This window comes from Mauremys reevesii, linkage group 23 (genome assembly GCF_016161935.1).
Source record: "Mauremys reevesii isolate NIE-2019 linkage group 23, ASM1616193v1, whole genome shotgun sequence".
In the NCBI taxonomy this organism is placed as follows: Eukaryota; Metazoa; Chordata; order Testudines; family Geoemydidae; genus Mauremys; species Mauremys reevesii.
In genome coordinates, this window is record NC_052645.1 from 5455210 (window position 1) to 5479599 (window position 24390).

The 24390-nt window shown below is 49.5% G+C and overlaps 1 protein-coding gene across 7 annotated transcripts in view; it reads left to right on the forward strand.

Moving 5' to 3' along the window:
• PTAFR (platelet activating factor receptor) overlaps nt 1–14317 on the forward strand; it is a 39169-nt gene extending 24852 nt beyond the window's left edge. For 5 of the 7 annotated variants that reach the window (XM_039511876.1, XM_039511881.1, XM_039511877.1 and 2 more), the window contains 3 exons: nt 2744–2919; nt 8039–8169; nt 12118–14317. In XM_039511876.1, the coding sequence (XP_039367810.1) occupies nt 12180–13289 (1110 nt within the window). In that variant the 5' untranslated portion in view covers nt 2744–2919; nt 8039–8169; nt 12118–12179 and the 3' untranslated portion in view covers nt 13290–14317. Of the gene's footprint in view, nt 1–2743; nt 2920–6132; nt 6279–8038; nt 8170–12117 lie in introns of all 7 variants that reach the window. The other 2 variants (XM_039511880.1, XM_039511882.1) reach the window with 2 other exon arrangements.
• Nucleotides 14318–24390: the final 10073 nt, after the last annotated feature.

The window sequence follows — 24390 nt, forward strand, 5'->3', positions numbered from 1 at the left end:
GCCCAATAACCACAGACTTGTTTAGTAGCTAAGGCACCCGGCCAGGTTTATTGTTAACGAAGCACGGTCCTAGTATCCCATAGATTCTACAGGATCACTAACACATGTATGCCCATCACAATGGACCGGCTCAGTCAGTGGCAGGACTTTCCACTGCCCCCCGGCCAGCCAAAGACACTCCCAGTCTGAGACTCCATTTTATACACTGATACAAACAAGTTATGTATTGCCCCTCTGACATGGCCAGTTACCACCCTCTGACGTGGTTAGTTACCACCCATTATCTTGTACATGTTGGTTCGATCAAAACATCTCTATCCATCACACTGTCATCCTGACCTTATCTCTAAGAGGGGGTCAGTGTATTTTTGTATCATCCTTGGGGCCTGTGTTTGTACCATACGTGGTATTGGGGTGTTCTGGTACGATCCTTCCGGAAGTGTTTGTGTGAGTGTCCTGTGCCCAGCATTTCTCAGGAATGTGTGTTTTTGTAATACCAGCCCTGTTCTTGCCAGACCCTGTGAGCCTGAATGCAGGCAGAGCCTGACTCTGCTCCCAGCATGGCTCTTACTAACTTTGCTTTATATTAGCAAGGCTTGACCACTACTTTAGTTCAGGCTACAGACCGGACCTCTGATACAAGGGCTTATGTCTCAGGCTCTCTTTCTATTACAGGCAGAACTACCATTAAGTGGACACATAATTGGTTAAACAACCACAAACAAAGAGTAACTATTAATGGAATGATATCAGATTGGAGGGAGGTCTTAGGGGGGTTCCACAGGGATCTGTTCTGGGTCCAGTATTGTTAAAAATCTCTGTTAATGACCTGGATGTGGGAATAGAGAGCATACTCATCAAATTTGCACTTGACACAAAGCTGGGGCGGGAGGTTGCTGACAATTGGGGGGATAGAGCTAAAATTCAGAGGGCTCTTTACAAACTGGAGAACTGGGCTGTAGATGAGAAAATGAAATTCAACAAAGACAAATGTAAAGTGGAAGAAAAACCAAATGCACGCATACAGAATGGGGATAACTGGCTTGGCAGCAGCACTGCTGAGAAGGATCTGGGAGTGGTGGTGGATCACAACCTCAACATGAGTCAGCAATATGATGCTGTTGCAAAAAAAGCAAATGCAATTTTAGACTGCATTAACAGAGGCACAGCATGCAAGTCATGGGAGGTGATAGTACCACTCTACTCAGCGCTGGGTAGGCCTCAGCTGGGGTATGGTGTCCAGTTTTGGTCACCAATGTATAGAAAGGATGTAGAGAAACTGGAAAGGATCCAGAAGCAAGTGACAAAGATGATCAAAGGGATGGAATGCAAGTAATATGAGCAAAGGCTGAAGGCACTGGGTATGTTTAGTTTGGAAAAGAGGAGATTGAAGGCAAACATGATAGCAGTCTTCAAATACTTGAAAGACTGCCATGAAAAAGATGGAGAACAGTTGTTCTCTCTTGCCACAGAGGGAAGGACAAGAGGCACTGGGTTCAAACTACAGCAGAGCAGATTAAATCTCCTAACTGTAAGAGCAGTAGGACAATGGAACAGACGCCTCGGGGGGTTGTGGAAGCTCCTTCACTGGAGATTTTCAAAGGGAGGCTGGAGCCAACAGTCTTGGATGGCTTAGACACAACAAATCCTGCATCTTGTCAGGGGGGTTAGACTCACTAGATGACCTTTGTGGTCCCTTCTAACCCTATGAGTCTATGATTGCTGTCCAGTTACAATGGCTATGGGAACCAGAACTTTGCATTCGCTGGCCCAGATCCTAGGCTGTTATGTAAATCATCTTTGGTGCCCTGATCTTGGGGGTGTCAAGCACTAAGTCAGTTCCCAAGAGCAACACAGAGTGGTCCAATGCCTCTTTAAGTTGTACCGGCTGACAATGGCCCCAGGGCTGTTCTGGGAGCTAGGGATTGTCAGGCACTAAGATACCCCAGGCCATGTCTTCTTTCCTCCAGTCTTAACCCCTACACCAGTGCCTGGTAGAGGGTAGGATAGGAACTGCTAGGATGGCTCAGCAACCTCTGAGGACCCCCTTGCAAAACAGGAGTCCTAGCGTGGCTGGGTTCCCCAGGTTTAAGTCTGTTTAGTACTGGTGTAAAGATGCAGAGCTGACTATTTTACTGGAGAATCAGCTCCTGTGGCCTTTGTGCATCAAAAATCCCAGCCTTTATGTAGCAATTAATTTTCTTGGACTTGTAAAGAAAAAGCACCCTGTGCACAGGCCAGCCCTGCTGCTGGGAAAGATGCCATTCAAGTGCTGTTTGCTTCCTGACTTAACCACAGACAAGAGACCGGATTCCTGCTTGGCCTCTAGAGGTGAATTGCGATGTTCCTATCTCTTTCAGGAACACAGCCATTAGAAGTAGAGTTCCTTTGATGAAATGCTATTGCTAATGGCTTTTCCGCCCCTAGTTCCGCCCCCTCCCCCAAGCTCACCCCATCCCCACTTCTCCCCCTCCCCCCAGTGCCTCCTGCATGCCACGGAACAGCTGATTGCGGCGGACGGGAGGCGCAGGGAGGGGAAGGAAGGAGCAACCTGTCAGTGGGTGATAAGCAGCTGCACATTTTTTTCTGTGGGTGCTCCAGGGCCGGAGCACCCACAGAGTTGGTGCCTATGGGCAGCAAGGCAGCTAGCTGTCAATTTGCTTTTCCCCCATGTTTTAGTTTATTTCTCTTTTCCTTCACCCTGCTATCACATGACATTTCCTCTTCTCTAATGACTTGGCAGGAAGCTTTTGCAATCCTTTCAGTTCTGCAATTCTGATCAATAGAACTGTGTGTGTGGGGAGGCTGCAGCCACAGGCTTGGGCGGACAGGACCTGGAAGCAGACCCAGCAAGCAGAATACGCCAGTGCTCTTCAAAGTTTGGCATTGGAAAGATCACGCTGCATCCATTCAACTCTGGTAAGCAGGGACTAGCTTTCACTAGTGCTATTCATATGGAATTTGCATTCTAGCCTGAATTTCTTAGAATGGTTTACCTGGGTGCGATTGCTGTACCAAGCTGCCATGCTATTGTCTATCATGTATTGGGGCGACATGGCCCAGTGGACTGGGAATCAAGGGACCAGGGCTCTGTTCCTAGCTTTGCTACTGGCTCGCTGCCTGATGTTGGGCAAGTGACTTCCCTGCTGTGTCTCAGTTCCCGTAGTGTAAAATGGAACTAATGATGCTCACCCTTGTTTGTCAAGTGATTGGAGCTCACTGGATGAACATGAAGTATCATTATCCTGGAGACAGAGGTATTGCCTTCGTTCCTGGCTTTGGCCATGCTCTTTCTGATTTTAGAGTATAACATAACAATGACTAAGTGATGACCCTTCCCATATTGTTAGCCAATGGGTGAGGGAAGCCTGCCAGAGCACCTTTCATCCCAGTGGATCCCAGAGCATTTTATAGGCCACATCCACAGGAATCACTTCATCTGTTGCTGAAATGCAGTCACCTCTGGCCTGAGCTCTTAGCAGCAGCATTACTTTAGAGTTTACAAGAAGAAGCAGAGAGAACGATGTACCCCCACTACAGCTGCTGGGGGAATTCTTGGTAAACAGAACTAATTACGCAGGTTGGAATCTAGCCAAGACATCTGTAACAGGTGGCTTTGAGGGCTGGTTAGAGCGCTCAGCCTCCTCCTTGGTTGAGGAGTCTCAGTCTTTAAAGCCAGTGGGGGCAGAGGGACCCAGGCCCTCCCTCTCCACCAGGTCCCAGCCCAGAGCCCTGTACATGTCAACCTCTGAACTGGAGGATGGGGGGGACGGATGGAGGGAGGGGTAGCCCCAAGCAGGGAGTCAAAATGCACTGCCCTGGGCTATGTCCTACCAGTCTGTTCAGTTTGGGGTGTGGCCCCTCCAGTGCAGTTTGCTTAGAGGCTTGCTGACCTCTCTTGGGTCTTGCACAGCTCCTTTGGCCAGGCCAGCCGCAGGTTGGTGAGGGCAAGCCTCCCAATGTCTCTGTGAGTTACCTGGGGTGCTGGGTACATAGGTCCCCTTGGCAGTCTCCCTTGGCTGGGAAGACAGTGCTCTCTCCCAGGTGGCTGCCTTGGCTGGTAGGCTAGAGCTCCTTCCCCTCAGGTAGAGACCCAGGCACCGTCTTTTTCCTTTGCCCAACCTCCACTCAGCCCCAGGCCCTGCCCCCACTGCACCCCTTCCCCCAAGCCCCAACCCTGCCTCTTCCCCACCTAGTTCCGCCCCCTCCCCCAAGCGCACCCCATCCCCACTTCTCCCCCTCCCCCCAGTGCCTCCTGCATGCCACGGAACAGCTGATTGCTGCGGACGGGAGGCGATGGGAGGGGAAGGAAGGAGCAGGCTGTCAGTGGGTGATAAGCAGCTGCACATTTTTTTCTGTGGGTGCTCCAGGGCCGGAGCACCCACAGAGTTGGTGCCTATGGGTAGCAAGGCAGCTAGCTCCTGCCTCTTTGCAGTCAGCCCTCCCCTCTCCAGGCTTGGCACTGTCTGCAGGGATAGCAGGGCGGGGCTCGCTGGGCCCAAAGACTCTCCTTAAACCCTGCTGTTCTGACTGGCAGTTTCTCTGCTTCATCACAGCACTGGAATTCGTACCCAGATTGAAAAGTGCCAGGGGATCTTTAATGATCACAAGCCATTAGTGCTTCATTTTACATCTCATTCTAGCATCAGGGCCCACAGCAGAATAGTGCCCCAACATCATCCTCCACCATTAGTGCAGTCAGAGAAGAGTCTGACCTCTGGAGTGAAATCACCCTGTAGCCTGATTTGGGGTGGGTTAGTAGGGTCGGTGGAATTTATCCACTTAATTTAATTTTATTTGATAATTAATTTTCTAATTAATTAGTAATATTAAAAATAATTAATATATATTAATTATATGGGTGTGGCTCGCCAATGTGTGTGATCGGAAGATAAAGTTCGTCCTGAATCAGGCTTCACAGAGTTTATAAAAGGAGCTTCGGGGTATATGACAGGAACTTACACTGAGACAGAAATAGTCATCAAGACCTTTTATTAAAATCAATGAAACAATAAGTAAATGTAAAAATGTTAAAACAGTTCGAGATTACAAAGTTACAAAATATCACAGTTCTTTAAGAGACATATTTATGATAATACACTGTTATAAGCTCACTCTGTGTAGTAGCACTTTGGGTGTTGTTCACACTTCTGATAAAGGAAGTTGGTTTTAACCCTATATAAACTAGGTGCTTTAAAAAGGTAAAGCAGAAACTAGATTCCTTTATACTTACAGCTTTGAAAAGAAATAATACCACAGCCTATTAATAGTTAATAGCCTTGTAGATGGGTAGCATCGATGCATAGATGGGGTGGAGGCGATGGGTAAACAGGAACAGATAGATGGGTGTATCATCTGCCTAATGGTAATTTGTTTCACCTTTTATAGAGCATTATTCGGAAATCCTTCCTCCTATGCCCAAATTTTGTCTTTCCCCCACGGAAATGTTAGGGTATACCTGACTCATAGGCTAACATGTGTGTGCATATGAGTGACAGATATGTACGCATTTGTGGTGTACTTGTTAGATTTGTGGGCAAAAATCCCTATTTCCACCCTTTACTGTTAGATTGCACCCGCTATCCTCAGGACATTTCAGGTGTTTAAATCAATATAGAAAGAGAGTGGATTGAAATGAAAACTACTATTTCTTTCAAAGGAGGCACAATAATTTCCCTGAATATTCAGTTTTCCCCTCTAATCCCTTTGTGGTTTTGTCTATGGGGGCTATTTGCTTTCCCTGTAAATCTTTAGTTGCTTTAGCAAAATTGCTTTGCCCAAAATAAACCCTAAACATCATGACACATCTTTCCACCATGTTCTCCATGTTTTTTGTGTTGTTTTTTTTTAAACAGTAACATTTCAAAGAGGATCTGCAAGCAGTTTGGACATCACAACCATGATCCTCTGCTGCGGAGGGAATGGGATAGATTTGAACTTGGAAATGGTTCCTGATTTTGATTGTGTTTAGGAGATCCCCTCATCCTGGGGGCAGAAAAGAACTGCCCCTGCCATGGTCACACACACCCAACAACAACTGGGAGTGAAATTAACAAGGATGCCAGAAACAGCTCCTAACTCTGGGCACTGAACTGCACAGGGAACAGCTGAGTTTAAACCATTCTTTTGCAGGCAGCTATAGCAGGCATCTCAGCCAGTCTACTGCAAGCTAGAGCCTAGAGGAAAACCCCTGCTGGGGGGAATGGGATGGAATTCAGAGCCTTGTCTGCAGCCTGGCTGGAGGAGGGGGAGGGAGGCGATGAGAAACCAATGTGACAGTGAGTTTTCCCCTTCCACCTGCTTTTATTAGCTCAGGATTTAAACTGTGCAGCCAAATGCTTGTATTTGTTGTGTATATTAGTAGGAGAGATCCCCTCATCCCGGGGGCAGACAGGGACTGCCCCTGCCATGGTCAAACACACCCTCCCCTCAACCCCCTACCCCCAGCTACTGTGCGTGAAATTAACAAGGAGTCCAGAAACCTAGCCCTGGGGGCTGAACCATCAGGGAACAGCTGAGTTTAAACTATTCTTATGCAGGGAGCAGGCTTCTCTTTCCCTCCCTCAGTCAGTCTCCTTTTCTTACCGGTCCTCCGTACCGGCCCGTACCAGCTTACTTTCACCTCTGGGGACACCTCTTCACTGGGCCAGGCTGAGATCCACTGGCCCTGCCATCGCTAGGATGGGAGTGTTAGACGTTCCGTCAGGACAGGTACTCCTGGGGCTTGAATATGTGAGGCATATTTCCCCAGGACACATAAGTATGTGTAGCACTTAACATGCTTTACGGATGGGGAAACTAACGGCGACACAGAGAGATGCAGTGATTTTTTCCTGAGTCACACAGTGAGTCCAGGGCAGAGCTGGGAATGGAACCCCAGTTTCCATTCCCAGCCTGGTGCCCAATCCAAGCCTAGATCACACTGAGTGGAGCTAGGCACGTGATGAGCTAGAAATATCTGTTCAGTCTGGGACCCAGCCTGATGTGGGCAGACCCTCCAGTGCGCTTGTCATGCTGCTGCAAAGGTTCCTATGGCACAAACCCCTCCTGGAAAAGGGTCTATCCCCAGAGTTCCCTCTTGCCCAATGGATCCCTGACTGCTGGGCAATATTGTAAGTTAGAGCAGCCTTCAGGCTGGAGTTGGGACTCGGACCACGATGGCCCCAGGATAAGGGGAACAGAAAGGTAATTTAAAGCGACTTTCTTAACCTGACTTCCTAAGCTGCACTAAATGCCTTGATTGCAGCCGAGGATCTGTCCATTTATGCTGGGATGCACACTCGGTGAGCCAGGATGGCCTGAATGTGCAGCACTCACTGGGCTGCAATGCTCATTCCCTGGACTAGGCCTACAGGATGTGTGGAGAGACAGAACCATGGTTATTGCATTAAATAGGCAGAGAAATCCTTTCTGTTAGAGCAAGTGTGATGCACTAGGAGCGGGAAGCCTCTAGGAACTTGGTAACAATTCCATATATTCTGTACTACAGTGCATAATGCTGGCCTCCTTGACGCTGTGTATAATTAATACAAAAGGTTTGTTGTACATTCAGCATCAACCTCCATTCACTGTTAATTGGAAGATGGTGGTGGTTTGCCAGCCCGGAGCCTAAAGTCCCCTCTCTCAGTCACAGCATGGGCAGCTTCATGCACACACTGACCTAGAGGGGTCATTCCAGGAGAGAGTATAATTCAGTCTCCACAATCCAATCCTAGGTTAGATGGATGGATGTACAGAGAGAAGCAACTTCAAAGCCCCTGGTTGATGCAGACAGAGATTTGATTGTATTTCCCCAAAGTGTGTATTCCAGATGGTTCCTCTTGCCCCTGGCTTGAATACTGACCCCTACCACAACCGCACTGGGGAAGGAAGGCCAGGAGGTGGCCTTGCTTGGAATGATTTAAATTAGCACATGGTGATTCTGCCTGGACATCTCCAGGCTACTAAATATAGTGCAGCAGCCTCATGAGTGAATCTCTGAGTGCAGCAGACAGGTTGGATTGGAACAAAGCCACAAAAAGTCTCCTTTACTGAACAGGGTGGGGAGGACCAGGCTCAGAGGTTAACCAGCACTGAACAGCATCACCTCACTCCAGAGCCCTCTGCACATGCCAGGGCAGGAACACTGTCCTGGCTGTCAAGGCTGATGGACTCCTCTGGAAGCAACAGGTGAGTTTGGAGCAAACCTCTAGCTCTCTTTTAGCAACACTCCCCTGTGTGCTGCCAGGTGCTGCAGTATCTTCCCTCTGCTCTCTCATGGCAGTCAATCTAAGGGCTACTTCAGTGCTGCTGCTGAGTGAGCAGCCTGATTGAGCAACAGCTGGCACCATACAGCTTCTCTCTGCAGGTTCCCTCGGCAGCTCCCAATCTCCCAGCCTACAAACTCTTCCTCAACTTGGATGTCTAGGAATTACCCCTTTCCCATTTGGGCCCCCACCCCCTCCCTGGCCAGGCATCTTCTAGCAGAGACAGGCAAGTCGCTCTCGAGAGGTGCTCTCTGGGCAAGGTGACATTGTGAGGAAAACAGGGGCATTGGTTTGTGTTTTCCACTCGGCTCCTGGTGAGGTGTTAGGGATAGATTAGTTTCCTCTATGTTCTCTTCCATTGATAAGTCAGCAGAGACTCCACAGGGCCTTTCCAGAGTGCAACTGTGCCCAAACTCCAGGCACTGCTGTAGAAAGGCTTTGAACATACCCATGGGCGGCAGGTTATATCTGTGTGCGGTGCCCGGGCTCCAGGAATATTCAGGGCTGGTGCCCTGCTCCAGCAATATTTGGAGCTGGGTCTCTTCCCCCAGCCCTGCCTGGATCGGGCTCCGGCCCCCGCGGGTCTCCCCCCAGCGCTGCCTCCCTGCCTGGAGAAGGTCCCAGCCCCCGCCTGCCACCCCTCCCCCTGCATGTCCCCCCCACCGCCCGCGTCCCTGCCTGACAGAAATCAGCGCGGGTCTCTCCCCTGCCTGCTTCCGCTGCCAGAGATCGGCTCCCGGAAGAACTGCTGTCTGCTGCCCCAGGGTCCTAGCGCCCGCCCTTCACTAATGTTTGTTTCAATTTGGAACAGAAAATGGAAACTTCCCCGTGAAATGGCAAGGCAGGCTGCCCTTACCCTGTGCTTCCGCCCTCGCCCTGAGCCTCCCCAAGGCCCCAAACCCTCATCCCCAGCCAGAGCCCTCATCCCCCCGCACCCTGATCCTCATCCCCGGCCAGATCCCTCATCCCCCCGCACCCTGATCCTCTGCCCCAGCCAGAGCCCTCATCCCCCCCGCACCCTAATCCTCATCCCCAGCCAGAGCCCTCATCCCCGCACCTGATCCTCATCCCGGCCAGAGCCCTCATCCCTGATCCTCTGCCCCAGCCAGAGCCCTCATCCCCTAATCCTCATCCCCAGCCAGAGCCCTCATCCCAGCCAGAGCCCTCATCCCCCCGCACCCTGATCCTCTGCCCCAGCCAGAGCCCTCATCCCCCCGCACCCTGATCCTCTGCCCCAACCCTCATCCCCCTGCACCCTGATCCTCTGCCCCAGCCAGAGCCCTCATCCCCCCGCACCCCGAACCTCTGCCCTAGCCCTGAGCCCCCTCCTGCATCATGAATCCCTCATCCCCAGCCCCAGCCAGAACCCTCATCCTCCTGCACCCTAATCCTCTGCCCCAGCCTTGAGTCCCCCCGCAGCATGAACCCCTCATCCTCAGCCCCACAGCCCTCACCCCACACCCCAACCCTCTGCCCTAGCCCTGAGTTCCCTCCTGCATCAAGAATCCCTCATCCTCACCTCCCCAGCCCTCACCCTGCACTCCCTTCTATCCCCAAACTCCCTCCCAGAGCATGCACCCCCTCTCAGACCGTGCACCACCTCCCCCTTCATAGAATCATAGAATCTCAGGGTTGGAAGGGACCTCAGGAGGTATCTAGTCCCACTCCCTGCTCAAAGCAGGACCAAATCCAACTAAATCATTCTAGCCAGGGCTTTGTCAAGCCTGAGCTTAAAAACCTCTAAGGAAGGAGATTCCACCACCTCCCTAGGTAACCCATTCCAGTGCTTCACCACCCTCCTAGTGAAAAAGTTTTTCCTAATGTCCAACCTAAACCTCCCCCTCTGCAACTTGAGACCATTACTCCTTGTTCTGTCATCTTCTACCACTGAGAACAGTCTAGATCCATCCTCTTTGGAACCCCCTTTCAGGTAGTTGAAAGCAGCTATCAAATCCCCCCTCATTCTTCTCTTCTGCAGACTAAACAATCCCAGTTCCCTCAGCCTCTCCTCATAAGTCATGTGCTCCAGCCCCCTAATCATTTTTGTTGCCCTCCGCTGGACTCTCTCCAATTTATCCACATCCTTGTTGTAGTGTGGGGCCCAAAACTGGACACAGTACTCCAAATGAGGCCTCACCAGTGCTGAATAGAGGGGAATGATCACATCCCTCGATCTGCTGGAAATGCCCCTACTTATACAACCCAAAATGCCATTAGCTTTCTTGGCAACAAGGGCACACTGTTGACTCATATTCAGCTTCCTACACCCCCACCCCCAGCCCAGAGCCTGCACCCAAACTCTGTCCCAAAGCCTGCACTCCTCACCCCCTCCTGACACCCACCCCCTGCCCCAGCCCGGAGCCTTCACCCAGCACCCAAACTCCCTCCCAGAGCTTGCACCCCTCATCCCTTCCTATACCTGCACCCCCAGCCCAGAGCCTGCACCCAAACTCCATCCCAAAGCCTGCACCCCTCCTGCACCCTAATCCCCAGCCCAGGACCTGCACCCCATACCTCCCCCCGAAACCCCGCCCAGAGCTTTAGGCAGGTGGGGGCAGAGTTTGGGGTGGCAGAGTTGGGGGGGCGGTTCTGGGCACCACCAAAATTTCTACAAACTTGCCACCCATGAACACACCCACTGCCACGGGCTGCTTGTCAGTAAAACCTGCAATGGAATGGATCTATTTCATGGGGCATGCACACCACACTGCACCCTGGAGAGGGTGGGGGGAGAGGGCTGTGCACCACCATCAGGGGCTTTGATTATGCATTGGTTGCTTCAGCAGGCATCATAGCTCACAGCATGGGGGATATATTTTTACAGTAAAGTCATGTTACAAGAAACTCAGCATATGTCCCTATACAAACACATCCCTCCCTCAAAGAAATGGGTGAGCTCTTAGAGGTGGAGCTAACGGAGCTCACTGGGCCTACTGTCCCATATACTATATGTGATTAAGTAATGATTCTGGTTTCTCTGTGTTTATGTGGCAATAGGTTGTTGCTTGGTCAACAGTAAATGAGAAAAGGGAGGAAGTAACCTATGTGAGAAGGGACAGTGATGCACAATCAACCTGTGGAACTCCTTGCCAGAGGATGTTGTGAAGGCCAAGACCATAACAGGGTTCAAAAAAGAACTAGATAAATTCATGGAGGATAGGTCCATCAAGGGCTATTAGCCAGGATAGGCAGGGATGGTGTCCCTAGCCTCTGTTTGCCAGAAGCTGGGAATGAGCGACAGGGGATGGATCACTTAATGATTCCCTGTTCTGTTCATTCCCTCTGGGGCACCTGGCACTGGCCACTGTCAGAAGATGGGATACTGGGCTAGATGGACCTTTGGTCTGACTTGGTAGGGCCATTCTTATGTTCAGTGCAAGTCAGATGGGCCAGGAGCAATTAAAGAGCAACTTCCCCACCACACAGCTCTGGGAAAGAGGCTGAGATTGGAGGGGCAGGTGGGGTAGGCAGATATGAGCTCATAGGGTGACCAGCCATTCTATATTTTAAAGAACATGGCTTATGTGGTCCCTAATGTCCTGTGATATGACCAGTGTCCAAGAAGGAGACATTAGGAAATACATCTGATTTCCAGTAATAACTATTGGACCACAGAGCAAGTGGGCATAGGATGTAGGTGGGTATGAAACTGGAGTAATACTGAGAAAAGGAAGGAGTGGAGTGGGTGGGGGCAGACAGCAGAGTGGGTGTCTGAGGTCGAAGAGAGAGAGGAGAGATCAGAGGGGTGAGTGTGCACAGAGGAATGCTGGAGAACTCCTGCAGTCAGAGAGGATATGAACTGAGAACAGACAGGTGGCTCTGGGGCTTGGCAGTGCCCTACATGCTGTTATCATATGTTTTGTATTCTTAGAATAAGAAGAAAAGAAGAGGACAGAAAATTTTCTGCTTTGGAAGAATCGGGTCAGTGACACAATGTCCTCGAAGGGGGGAATTAGCACTCTTTCACCCCTGAGTGTCACCACCCTGTCCGCTAACACCTCATGCGGGGTGGACTCTGAGTTCAGATACCCCCTTTTCACCATCATGTACAGCTTCATCTTCATTCTGGGCTTCATTGCCAATTGCTATGTGCTGTGGATTTTCTGCCAGGTTTATGCTTGGAGGAAACTAAACGAAATCAAGATCTTCATGGTGAACCTGATAGTGGCTGACCTGCTGTTCCTAATCACACTGCCCCTGTGGATCGTTTACTATCACCACCAAGGAAACTGGATTATGCCTACATTCCTGTGTAACGTGGCCGGCTACTTGTTCTTTGTTAACACCTACTGCTCCATCGCCTTTTTGACAGTCATCACATACAACCGATTCCAGGCAGTGACCAAGCCCATCACAGCTGCTCAGTTCCCCACCCGGAGAAGGGGTATCTTCCTCTCCGCAGCTATCTGGGTGGTGATAGTGAGCAGTGCTTTGTACTACCTCATTGGCGATGGAACTAATGAGGAGGAGATTAACAATAGCACCATCAAGCGGTGTTTCGAGCGCTATAACACCACTGGCGACACTCTGCCCATCCTCGCCATCCACGTTGTCATATTCATTATTTTTGTCTTCATTTTCCTGTTTATACTGGTGTGTAACTTGTTCATTATCAGGACACTGCTGACCAAGTCAGTGCAGCTGCAGAAGAGCACCCGTGTCAAGCAGAGGGCATTCAGGATGGTATGCACTGTCCTCGCTGTATTCATCATATGCTTTGTACCTCACCATCTCATTGACCTCCCCTGGACGCTGACGGTCCTAGAACTGTGGCAGAAAGAAAACTGTCCATTGCGCCAGCAGATCAATGATGCCCATCAGGTGACTCTATGCCTCCTGAGCACCAACTGCATGCTGGACCCTGTCATCTACTGCTTCCTCACCAAGAAGTTCAGGAAGCACCTTTCAGAGAATCTTAAAAGCATGAAAGGGAGTCGCAAGTGTTCCAGGCAAACCACTGAAACAGTGATTGAGGGCACAGTGCCCATCAATGACCTCCCCACCAATCCCATGAGAAATGAATACAGCCCTGTCTCTTACTGAGCAGGGCTGGGCTACTTGTGTCATCAGCTTCCTCTCACTAAGCCAGGCCGGAGAGGGACACATCAATGGGCCAGATCTCTGCATTTCCATCAGGAAGAGGAAATATGAGCATTCAATCCCCGTATCCACAAATGCAACCAGAGGAATACGGACCCAGCAGGGGCTGCAAAGGGGCACCTTCTGACACATACTGATGCTTCATGGGACACTAATCACAGCTCAGCTTGTTTTCTTTTCTGTGAAGAAAAATGCCATTGACTTTGTGTCTTTCCCCCTCCTCCGATCTCCTTGTGTGATCTGTCAGCACTTTAACATGGGAATTGCCATGAGGAGAGCTCACTCTTATGAATGACAGAGATTCTATGGGATCTGATCCAAGTAACCAGGCTGGGGAGAAGGGGGGTCTGTGAAAGTCGATGGGTATTGGTGATGTGCTGGAAACCTCAGCCTTAGCTCCCCCAATCCCTGGGATCCGTATGTATAGATTTTAAGGCCACCAGGGACCATTATCTAGTCTGACCTCCTGCATGTCACCGGCTAGAGAATGTCACCTTATTCCTGGACTCAGCCCAATAACTTCTGGTTGAGCTAGCACATATCTTTCAGAGAGACCGAATATCAACTGCAAACCTCCAAGTGACAGAGGATGATTGCCAGCATAGGAATTAAGATAGCAAATGAATGGGGTTTTAATGCTTCATCATCATAGCTTTTATTTCTTATAGATGGGATTATAAAGAGGGAGTGGCTATTGTCCCTAAGATTGTGCTGCTGGAAACAAAGTAATGTAGCTGGTTGCTTATTTGAAGACTGTTTTCTGGTATTTTATCATTAATAAACTAACAGCTTGTGGCCACACCCGAGGGCACCCTCCAAACTACTCAACTGCTGCCGTGGTGTTAAGTCCAGTGCAAAAATGTTACGGGTTTTAAGCTCAGGCATTCAGTCCAGGGTGAAATGGATCCTGCTCAGGGGCGGCTCCAGGCCCCAGCATGCCAAGCGCATGCTTGGGGCGGCAAGCTGTGTGTGTGGGGGCGCTCTGCCAGCGCCGCGAGGGCAGCAGGCAGGCTGCCTCCGCGTTTTGCCTGCGGAGGGTCCGCTGGTCCCACAGCTTTGGAAGCCGCGGGACCAGCGGACCATCTGCAGGCAAGCTGCGGAAGGCAGCCTGCCTGCCGTGTTGAGGCGGCAAAATTCCTAGAGCCGCCCCTGATCCTGCTCCAAACAGTGCTGGCGGCAGACAATTTGGGCACACAGAAAGCTGGCTATCCTGAGGGTGCCAGGCTTGGTTACAGATCAGAAGACACTCAAAGCTCCTTGTCTAACCCTGAGTTGCTCAATACTAAACTTCCATCAAGCACAGGAAGTAGAACAGGGTGGGGAATTTGGTTGGGTTCTTACATGAGGTTTTGGTTCCTCAACTTTTCTAGAAAAATTTCCCAGATGGTAATGGGAAAAACTCATCTGCCACATTGACACTGGACAAGGCTATTTATACCAGTTAGCAGCAGCCTGGTGATACCAGCCAGAGAACTGCTAGGAGTGTTTGTGTGGCAAACTCCAAACCTCTCCAATCATCCGACCAACAATGGTATTATATTATGCCCATATTTCACTGAGAGGATTCCCAGCTCGTTGTTCCCCAGTCATCACTGGTGGACCACTGAAACTTTGATATCTGTGAGTGGGCAAAAAGTTTAGACTTTTCCTTTCTACCATGCACCCATGCATTCAGCTGCTACAGTGCAGGACATGGATAAGAACCTGATCAGAACTGCATGTGCTTTGCCTCCTCTAGGCTAGACTACTGCAATGATCTCTGCTTAGGGCTGCCCATGAAGACTACATAGGAGCTTCTTCTAGTGCAGATATGGCATCCACTTGGCTATTAGAGCAAACCATTCTGAGTGCCTAACACTCATGCTCAAACCTTTGCCCTGGTTCCCTGTTCATTTGGAATGCAATCCAAGGTAGTGTCAATGATCTTAAAAACTCTTAGTGGGCTTACTTGCTGGAGGCACCACCTCACATTTAGGCACCACTGTGGCAGTTATTGGAGGATGTAGTGGCACTCCCCAGGCATGGTGGTAGAATTTTCTGGTTTTGGAGAATTCTCCCAGTGGCGGGCCTCTACTACTTGAGTTTTACAACTTTCAGAGAACAATGAAAGGGGGTGGTGTTTACTGCAGAGTTTGTTAAGTGTGTTGATTTTGTACTGTGTGTTCCTGGAAATCTTGCAATAGAGACTAGTTTATGGTACACATTGTGGATAACTTTGTACAAGTATGTTTTGCTCCACTGTGCTTAGCTGCTATGCAGGGGCGGCTCTAGCTTTTTGGCCGCCCCAAGCAGTCATGCGCGGGAGGCGCCCCGGAGCCACGGGAGCAGCGGACCTCCTGCGGGCATGACTGCAGAGGGACCGCTGGTCCCGCGTGGCTCGGCTGGACCTCCCGCGGCTGCGGACGGCTCGCGGGTCCGGCGGCTCCGCTTGAGCTGCCGCAGTCATGCCTGCGGGAGGTCCAGCCGAGCCGCGGGACAAGCGCCCCCTCCGCAGTCATGCCTGCGGCAGGTCCAGTCATCCCGGGGCTCCGGTGGACCTCCCGCAGGCATGACTGCGGCAGGTCCGCCGGCCCAGCCTGCCGCCCCCCCCGGCAGTAGGGGACGCCCCCTACATTTTGCCGCCCTAGGCACCAGCTTGTTTTGCTGGTGCCTAGAGCCGCCCCTGCTGCTATGGCAATAAGGGCTTGGCTACTAGATGTTTGCATTTATTATCAAAGGGCAAAGACAAAGATATTTGCACAGGACAGACAATGCACTCCAGTTGGATTTTTTTTAACTTAACCAAATCATTTAAAATATATCTGTTTAAAAAATTTGCTGAGATTTTTCACTTCTGCTTCTGAGATGATCATTTCAATTTTAGAGGAGGAACGGGATTATACTAATGGGAAACTGTAAACTGCATGCAGGAAAAGGATGTCCTGGCCTGATTTAGCAAAATGGATCCTCCAGAAGGGTCTTAAATAAATGTAAAAGTCTGCCCACTTGTGCTCAATCCTCTGATATTTTTTCTACATTCACCAATAAATGGGGGGAGAGGTGTGAAGGGGATGTGAAAAGAAATGGGGTAGAAAAAAAGTGATGTTCTCACCCAGATCAAAATGTAGAAATTCTTAAATCAAGCCAAGCTGGATGTTTTGATGAAACAAGTCACACCTTTTTAAGATAGTGTAAACGGGGCTATAAGAATGACGGCTGTTATCATGAACAGAATCAGGGGATGAGGACTAGACATAAAGGCCAGAATGGACAATCAGGATCATCTAGTGTGACCTCCTGCACAATTGCAGGCCACAGAACCTCACCCAACACTCCTGCAATAGATCCCTAACCTCTGGCTGAGTTACTGAAGTCTTTAAACAATGATTTAAAGACAGAAAATCCACCATTTATTCTAATTGAAACCAGCAAGTGACCCATGCCCATGCTGCAACAGAAGGTGAAAAAACTCCAGAGGAATATTTCTATAACAATGAATAGATGTTGGGGTAGAATTCACTCCATAAAGTGACTGTTTAACAGTCATATGAAGAATCAGTATTGTGAAGAGGGTTTCAATTTTTTTTTCAGATTAAGTTTTACGTTGTGATTTCTGGTAGGTGAAGTCGGGACCAAATCACCACCTTGCCTGCTGAGAGGATTGATGGTAGCTGTATTCCAGGAACATAAATATTCTCTCTCAGGGCCAACTGCAATACCCCTATTCATATTGAGTAGTCCTACTGAAACCAATGGGATTATATGAGAGGTAATGTACGATTCAGTGTTAAGAGTATCAATTTGAGGGCCAGATTATAAAATACTAGGGACCAGGACTCTCTTTTTAGTTGTGTCTTGTATTGCACTGAACATTATAATTACTTAACAAGTAACTAATTCTCAATAAACGACTTTCACACTCATTCAACCTGTTTTTCATTTCTCAGCTCAGTGACAGGCTTTTACTAGAGAAATGTTGGCTTGGATGTGCTTGTCCTTTCTCCAGTTGGATTTAGCTAGGGAGGTGCTGGTTTCCCAGTGCCAAGGAATTCTACATGTAGCCAAAAAGCTGTGCCAGATTGGCAAAGTTTATCTTGCATTTACCCTTTGGGCTGCTTGCAAGGATATGGAAGATGGAATTAAAGAGCATGTTCATCCACACGTCTTTGTTCACATGATCCACTCCATTGTGCCCGAACCACTGTGTTACTGGCCATTGCCAGGGAACAGGCCGAGACTTAACATCAGGGACTAGTCAAGTTCCCCTCCTTATGATTGGCAAAGAGTTTTAAAGATTAACCTGAACCAAAACTCTGGTTTTCAAGTCTGGGCCCATTTCTGTTAGAGGTGACGCTATGCTCCCAAGGTCAGTGACTGTGATACTCAGCATTTCCCAAACATTACTGTATGAGGAAGTATTATTAGCCTTGTGTTACAGAGGGATTTACCCACAGGAAGTTAATGATAGGAATGGGACCACACTTCTCCTTGTGTTAGGATACTGCAAGCTGCTTAGGGGAAAAACCCCAAATCAGCAATCAGGAATTAGTTGCTTGTTTCCCCCCTGCCCCCCGATATCAGTGATCAAGAACAAGAGCACATTTAAAACTGATCAAAGGAAATATTTGTTTGCACAGTGCACAATTAGCTTGTGGAACTCACTACCACGAGATATCTATAAAAGAGCCCATTCTGTATTCAGTGCAAGGTTTGAGTAGAGTGCAGTAAACAAGGCCAACGACCACACACTGAACAATGAAGTTAAGGAAAAAGACCGAATAAGAAACCATTCCCTGAGCATCATCCAGTCTTGGCACAGAATGAGGCAGGGGTCCTGGAGAAAAATAAAATGTGATTATGTAATTAAAGACTGTATCACAAGGACATGCATTGGGCAGGTGAATTAGGGTTGCAAGGGCAACAGTAATTCTGGCATTTCCTAATTTCTGAGTGCTTGATTTTGCCTCACATTCTTTCAACTCAGTTTTTGGGTAAGCAATCCATAATTACATGGATGGCCATAAATGTTAGTAAAAAATACTAGTAAAGCAAATACTGGTTTACTAAGTATACCTCTCAACCTTCAAACCTGCCAGTGGGTGACAGAATCATTCAGAAGGTGTGACTAATGACCAAAATGTGGAACACCTGTGTTATGTTACATGTAGTACCAGGACTCACCACTTGGACAAAATCCAGCCAGACTGCTGTGATGATGTGGTGAGAAAAACCTTTTTGCTTTAAGTTCACTTAGCTTGTTAAGTTAGATATTTTTTGCCTTTTATTTCTTTGTAACTAATTCTGACTTTTATGCCTCATTATTTGTAATCACTTAAAATCTACCTTTCTGTAATTAATAAACATTTTATTTTTTTATCTAAACCAGTGTGTGTTTGGATTGAAGTATCTGGAACCTCCATTTAAGATAACAGGGTTTGTGCATATCATTTTCTATAATGAAATGACAGTCTTTCTATGAGCTTGTACTACACAGAAGGTGAGAACTGGGCAGGACAAGTCTGGGACTGTGAATTTGCTGGTGTCACTGCAATATAATTCAGGAGTGGCTGGCTAAAAGCACTCATAATTCAGCTGGGAGTGATTTTGCATGCTGGAGGCTGTGTGTATACAGACTAGGAGTGGTTGTTCTCACAGTGAAGCCTGTAAAAGGCATCCCAATTGGAGAATTGAGGGGACAGAGATGTCCAACAGTCCAGCTTGTACCTTGGGAAATGTCATAAGTGTGCTTCTGATCCCCACACTGGTTATCAAGAAGAGAAAAAAAAAATGGATCATACAGCCCCCTTATTGCATTCCAGTTCTCTGGCTCCCAGTCTGCATCTAGATCCAGTACAGTGACAAGTTATTTTAAAACTCTGCTCACTATACAAAATGTCATCTGACCCCAAAGGGCCCACATTGCCAGGTAAGTATTAGGTTGGATCTTACCCAAAATACCACACTGCCAGCCAATTCTTTAGCATCTAAAATGAAAGGTTTATTATAAAGAAAAAAAGAACGAACAAGAAGAGAGTTGTTAATGGTAAAGCAGTCACATACATAGATTCAAAGTCCATGTATCAGGTTCTTAGCAGCATTGGTGAGTTTGCTGGCTTGAAAGTCCCTCTGGAGTACATCCACAGCTTGGATGGGTCATTCAGTCCTTTGTTCAGAGCTTCAGATTGTAGCAAAGTTCCTCCAGAAGTAAGAAGCAGGAATGAAAACAAAATGAAGATGATGCAGCTGCCCTTTATAGTCCTTTTGCCATGTGGCTGGTACTTCCTTTGTTCCAAACACAAACTCATGGCACATGGCATTGAAAGGCCTTAGGGTTCTCTCCATAGGCACACTCTTGCATGCCTTGCTAAGTCATAAAGCGTAGTCCCTGGCCCTTTCAGTCGGTTTATTGTACAGTTGATGTCCCTTAATGAGCCATCAAGCAGGCTTCGTGCTGATGCCATTTTGTCAGGGGGTGTCAGCCAGAAACACAGCACAAGTCTGGAAATACAGATATACCCTACAGATCTATAATTCATAATACAAACGTGATACTAACATATAAACAAGTTTATCATACTTTGCAAATCATAACATTTTCAGATACCTATACCTTACATAGCATATCTAGTCAGATTCCTTGCAATTTTACCAATATTGGTATCAACACTCTTATAAAGTGACCCACATATTCCATACAGCATCATACCTGATACCATACTAATGTGGAGAATTAGAAGAATTCTTCCACTAACTCTGCCTCAAAGAATTCTTGCACAACAGTTATAACACCACACACAATTACCACATCCTCACATACGGTCATAAGAAAAAAGAATTATCTGACTAGACACCCCACAATGGATGAAACTACACTCTTAATAATTACATTGATTGTCTCAGGAAAAAATTGACTGTGAAATCCTTAACATCACATCAGCACATCTCAATCCTTAACATCTCTTCACCACTGAAAGGACAGCAAGACAGTCTGTGAAATCTTACCACCAAAGAGTGATTCAACCAGTAGATAAAGAGGGTGCCATTGTAGTCCTCAACTGTGATGACTATGTTACTGAAGTCAACTAACAACTCCTACTATAAAGAATTCAAAGAAGACCCCATATCACAATTTACCAAGGAATGTAAGGATAGTATCCAATCCTTCTCCAAATAACTCCAAGAGAAACTCTACAACCTCATCTCCCATGAGCCTACCCCGGGGATCTTTTTGCTTCCAAAATACATGAACAAGGGAACCCAGGCAGACCCATCAGATCTGGCCATGGCACTCTTACTGAAGGAATATCAGTACTCATAGAAAGTATCCTCAAAACACTCACCACACAAAGAGCCAGCTTCCTCCAGGAGACTACTCACTTCCTCCAGAAACTCTGCAACATTAACAACCTCCCTCAGAACACTATCCTTGCCTACCTATACACCAACATCCCTCACAATGATGGCATCATTGCCTGCCTCCAGTATTTACAAGAAAATGAACAATATTCAGCTATCCACCCCAAACACATTGCCAAACGCTTCCATTTCATCCTCACCCATAACAATTCTACATTCAAGAACAAACATGCTATTCAAACCAATATGCCAACCTCTTTGTGGGCCACCTTGAAGAAGAAGAATTTCTGGACAAATGCACCACAAAGCCAATGATATACATCGATGATATTTTCATCCTCTGGACAGAGGACCTTTATAGATATCCACCACAACTTCAATAACTACCACTCATCCATTGAACTCTCTCACACTAGCGTCAATTTCCTGGACAGCATGATTAGCTTCAACAATGGAACCCTACAGACAACTATATAAACAAAACCCACGGATTGCCACACCTACCTTACAGATCCAGTAACCAACCAAAACACACCAAGAAATCTGTTATCTACACCAGGCACTCAGATTCTCCTGAGAGCATATTCTGTAGTAAGTCTGGGATATACACCTTAACACACACTTAAAGCCACCTTCATCAAACAAGGACACTCCACCAGAGAAGTAGATTGCATCATGGAATGAGCCACTCAAATACCCTGATAGAACCTGCTTCACTACAGAAATAAAACCTCCTCCGACCACAAACTGCTAATCCTACCACCCCACACTGGAACCCATATGGGGTATCATCAAACAATTACAACCCATTCTCATTGGGAACCACATTTGAAATAAATCTTTCCTGAGCCCCCTCTTCCGACCTTCAAACAACCCCCCAACCTCATCATCCGAAGCAAGCTCCCCACAGACCAGGACAGCAACTCATAGCAACATTAGACCTTGCCAAGACAACAAATGTAGACATACCTTCACTGCTACAACGACCAACACTCCCCACAACACACCTTTCAAGATCCATAGGTCCTACGTATGCCTGTCACATGTGGTGTACCTCATCCAGTGCATTAATTGCCACAACAACAACTATGTGGATGAAATGAGACAATCACTATGCTCTCAAATGAACTCACATAAGATGATAAAAGACAAAAACACCTGTGACAAAGTTCCTCCTCTACCTTGGTGGGTCCTGTGCTTATTGGCGGATTTGCTTGTCTCAGAGATCTTCCCCTCTGGTGGAACCCACAGTCCGGGTCAACTCTTCCTGTGTCTGATCAGGAGCTGGGAGGTTTGGGGGGAACCTGGGCCCGCCCTTTACTCTGGGCTCCAGCCCAGGGCCCTGTGGATTGCAACTGTCTATAGTGCCTCCTGTAACAGCTGCATGACAGCTACAACTCCCTGGGCTACTTCCCCATGGCCTCCTCCAAACACCTTCTTTATCATCACCACTGGGCTTTCCTCCTGGTGTCTGATAACGCTTGTACTCCTCAGTCCTCCAGCAGCAGCACAGCCTCTCACTCTCAGCTCCTTGCGCCTCTTGCTCCCAGCTCCTCACATGCCCACCACAAACTGAAGTGAGCTCCTTTTTAAACCCAGGTGCCCTGATTAGCCTGCCTTAATTGATTCTAGCAGCTTCTTGATTGGCTGCAGGTGTTCTAATCAGCCTGTCTGCCTTGTTTCCAGAAAGCTCCTGATTGTTCTGGAACCTTCCTTGTTACCTTACCCAGGGAAAGGGGACCTACTGAACCTGGGGCTAATATATCTGCCTTCGAACACTCTCCTGTAGCCATCTGGCCTGGAGACTGCAGGAAGGCAGAGGGCTGCTGCTTTGTTCCTGTTGCTGAGGAGCACTGGCTCTCCTTGCTGCTGCTGCTCCCTTGGCTGGGCCAGACACCACCACCAGCACCTCCCCTCTTCTCTGTTACCCACTGGTTGCTGAGCCCCCTACCCCCCAATCTCAACTGCTGCTGTTGCTCTGCCTACAGCCCCAGGGGGAGGGGGAGGGGGAGGTTGCTGGCCTGCTTCCCAGAGAGGAGGGGAGTGAGGGACCCCAGCTCTTGTTGCTGAGCACACCGCTACATTCACCATCTGAGTGGGGTCCCTCCTGCCTAGACACCAGACCACCACCGCCTGGAGCTGCTGTGGCTGTTGCTGGGGAGCTGTTGGAGCCCCGAGAAGAAGGAGAAGAGGACCACCCGCTGCTGGAAGACCGCGTGAGGACCACTGTGGAAGGGGCTTTTCTGGACTGAGTATTTTTCGAACTGTGCTCTTGTGGGGGGGTTTGGACTGTGTCTGCTGGGACGCTGGGGATGTGGCGTGGAGCCTGCCCCCCGGTCCGTCCGTGTCCCCCTTCGCCCCCACCACCATCATGACCCCCTCCACCACTCCTGCTGGCTGTTTTCCTTCTACTTCGGCCTCCTGCCTCTGGGACTGAGCTGTTCGCCTGGCTCACCTCGCCCTCTTCCACCATTTGGGCCTGCAGCAGCAGCAGCCAACCATTGACTTTTTGCACAAGTGCCCGTGGGCGCACTGCCCACCCCCATGGCCTGGCCCCCTCTCCTTTGCCACATTTGTCTGCCCCGCCCATTTCCCTGATTGTCCTGCCCCAGCCCTGCGGCTAGCCCCGTGGTCCTTCTGCCCCGTTCCTGGCTCAACCTTTTCTCCCCCCCCCCCCACCCTGTGATCCCCCAGCCCTGATTGGCCCCTCCCCTCGTGCACCCATGCCCCCTCCCATGTGCTTGTGTCCTTCCCCTGTTTGAGTTTGCCCTTGTTCACTGCACCACCCCCATGCTGTTATCCGCCTCGATCCCCTAGTGCAGCTAGAGGAGCCGGAATTCCCCTCTGGGTTGGTGACCTGCCACACTCCCGCCCCTGGGTCCTTGATAGCTCCCCACGCCCCTTTAGCCTTCCCTTTCTGGCACCCTCCTCCCCTGCCTGCATCCTAGTGGGGAGGGGTGGTCGCCTCCCCTCCCCTCGCTGTTTGTCCCCCTCCCCGCTCTCGTTATGGCGGGGGACACGGCAGGGGGGACCCCTCACGATGCTCCCACCGCCCCTCCTCCAGAAGCCCCCATGTCCATTCCCCAAGCCTCTACCTCAACCGCCGCTGCCGATCCACCTGCCACCGCCCCCGCTGGGGGAGACCTCCGCTGCTGCCACGTCCCTCGCCCCTTCCGATTCGGGAGCAGCCCCCCCAGCTGGTGGGAAAGGTCGGGGTGGGAAAAAGGGTAAGGGCCCCGCTAAAAAGACCAAGCCCTCCATGGCGGGGACTGCCGCATCTCCGCTACCGGCTGCGGCATCCCTCCCCGCTGCTCCCTCCACCAGCTCCGCGGGTGTCCCTCCCCCGGCCCCCAGGGCATACGCCCAGGTGGCGGCAGCCCCCCCGCCTGCCGCTGCTCCTCTGACCGCCGCTTCCGCTAACATCTATAGCGTCCGGGGCCCCTTCCCCACCTTGACCAGGAAGCACGGCGTCCGTTGCCTCCTGGTGCCCGCCTCACCCCACATGGAGACCTATGTGCGGGCGTTGGCGAGGGTGGTGGGGCCCATGGCCATCGTGGCGGCCTCCAAAACGTACAGGAAGGTAGTCTTCTTCCTGGCATCAGAGGCCGCCGCCCAGGAGGCGGTAGAGATGGGTCTGGCGGTGGGGGGCGTGTTCGTTCCCCTGGAGCCATTGGAAGACCTGGGGGTCTGCTTGATCCTGACCTTCGTC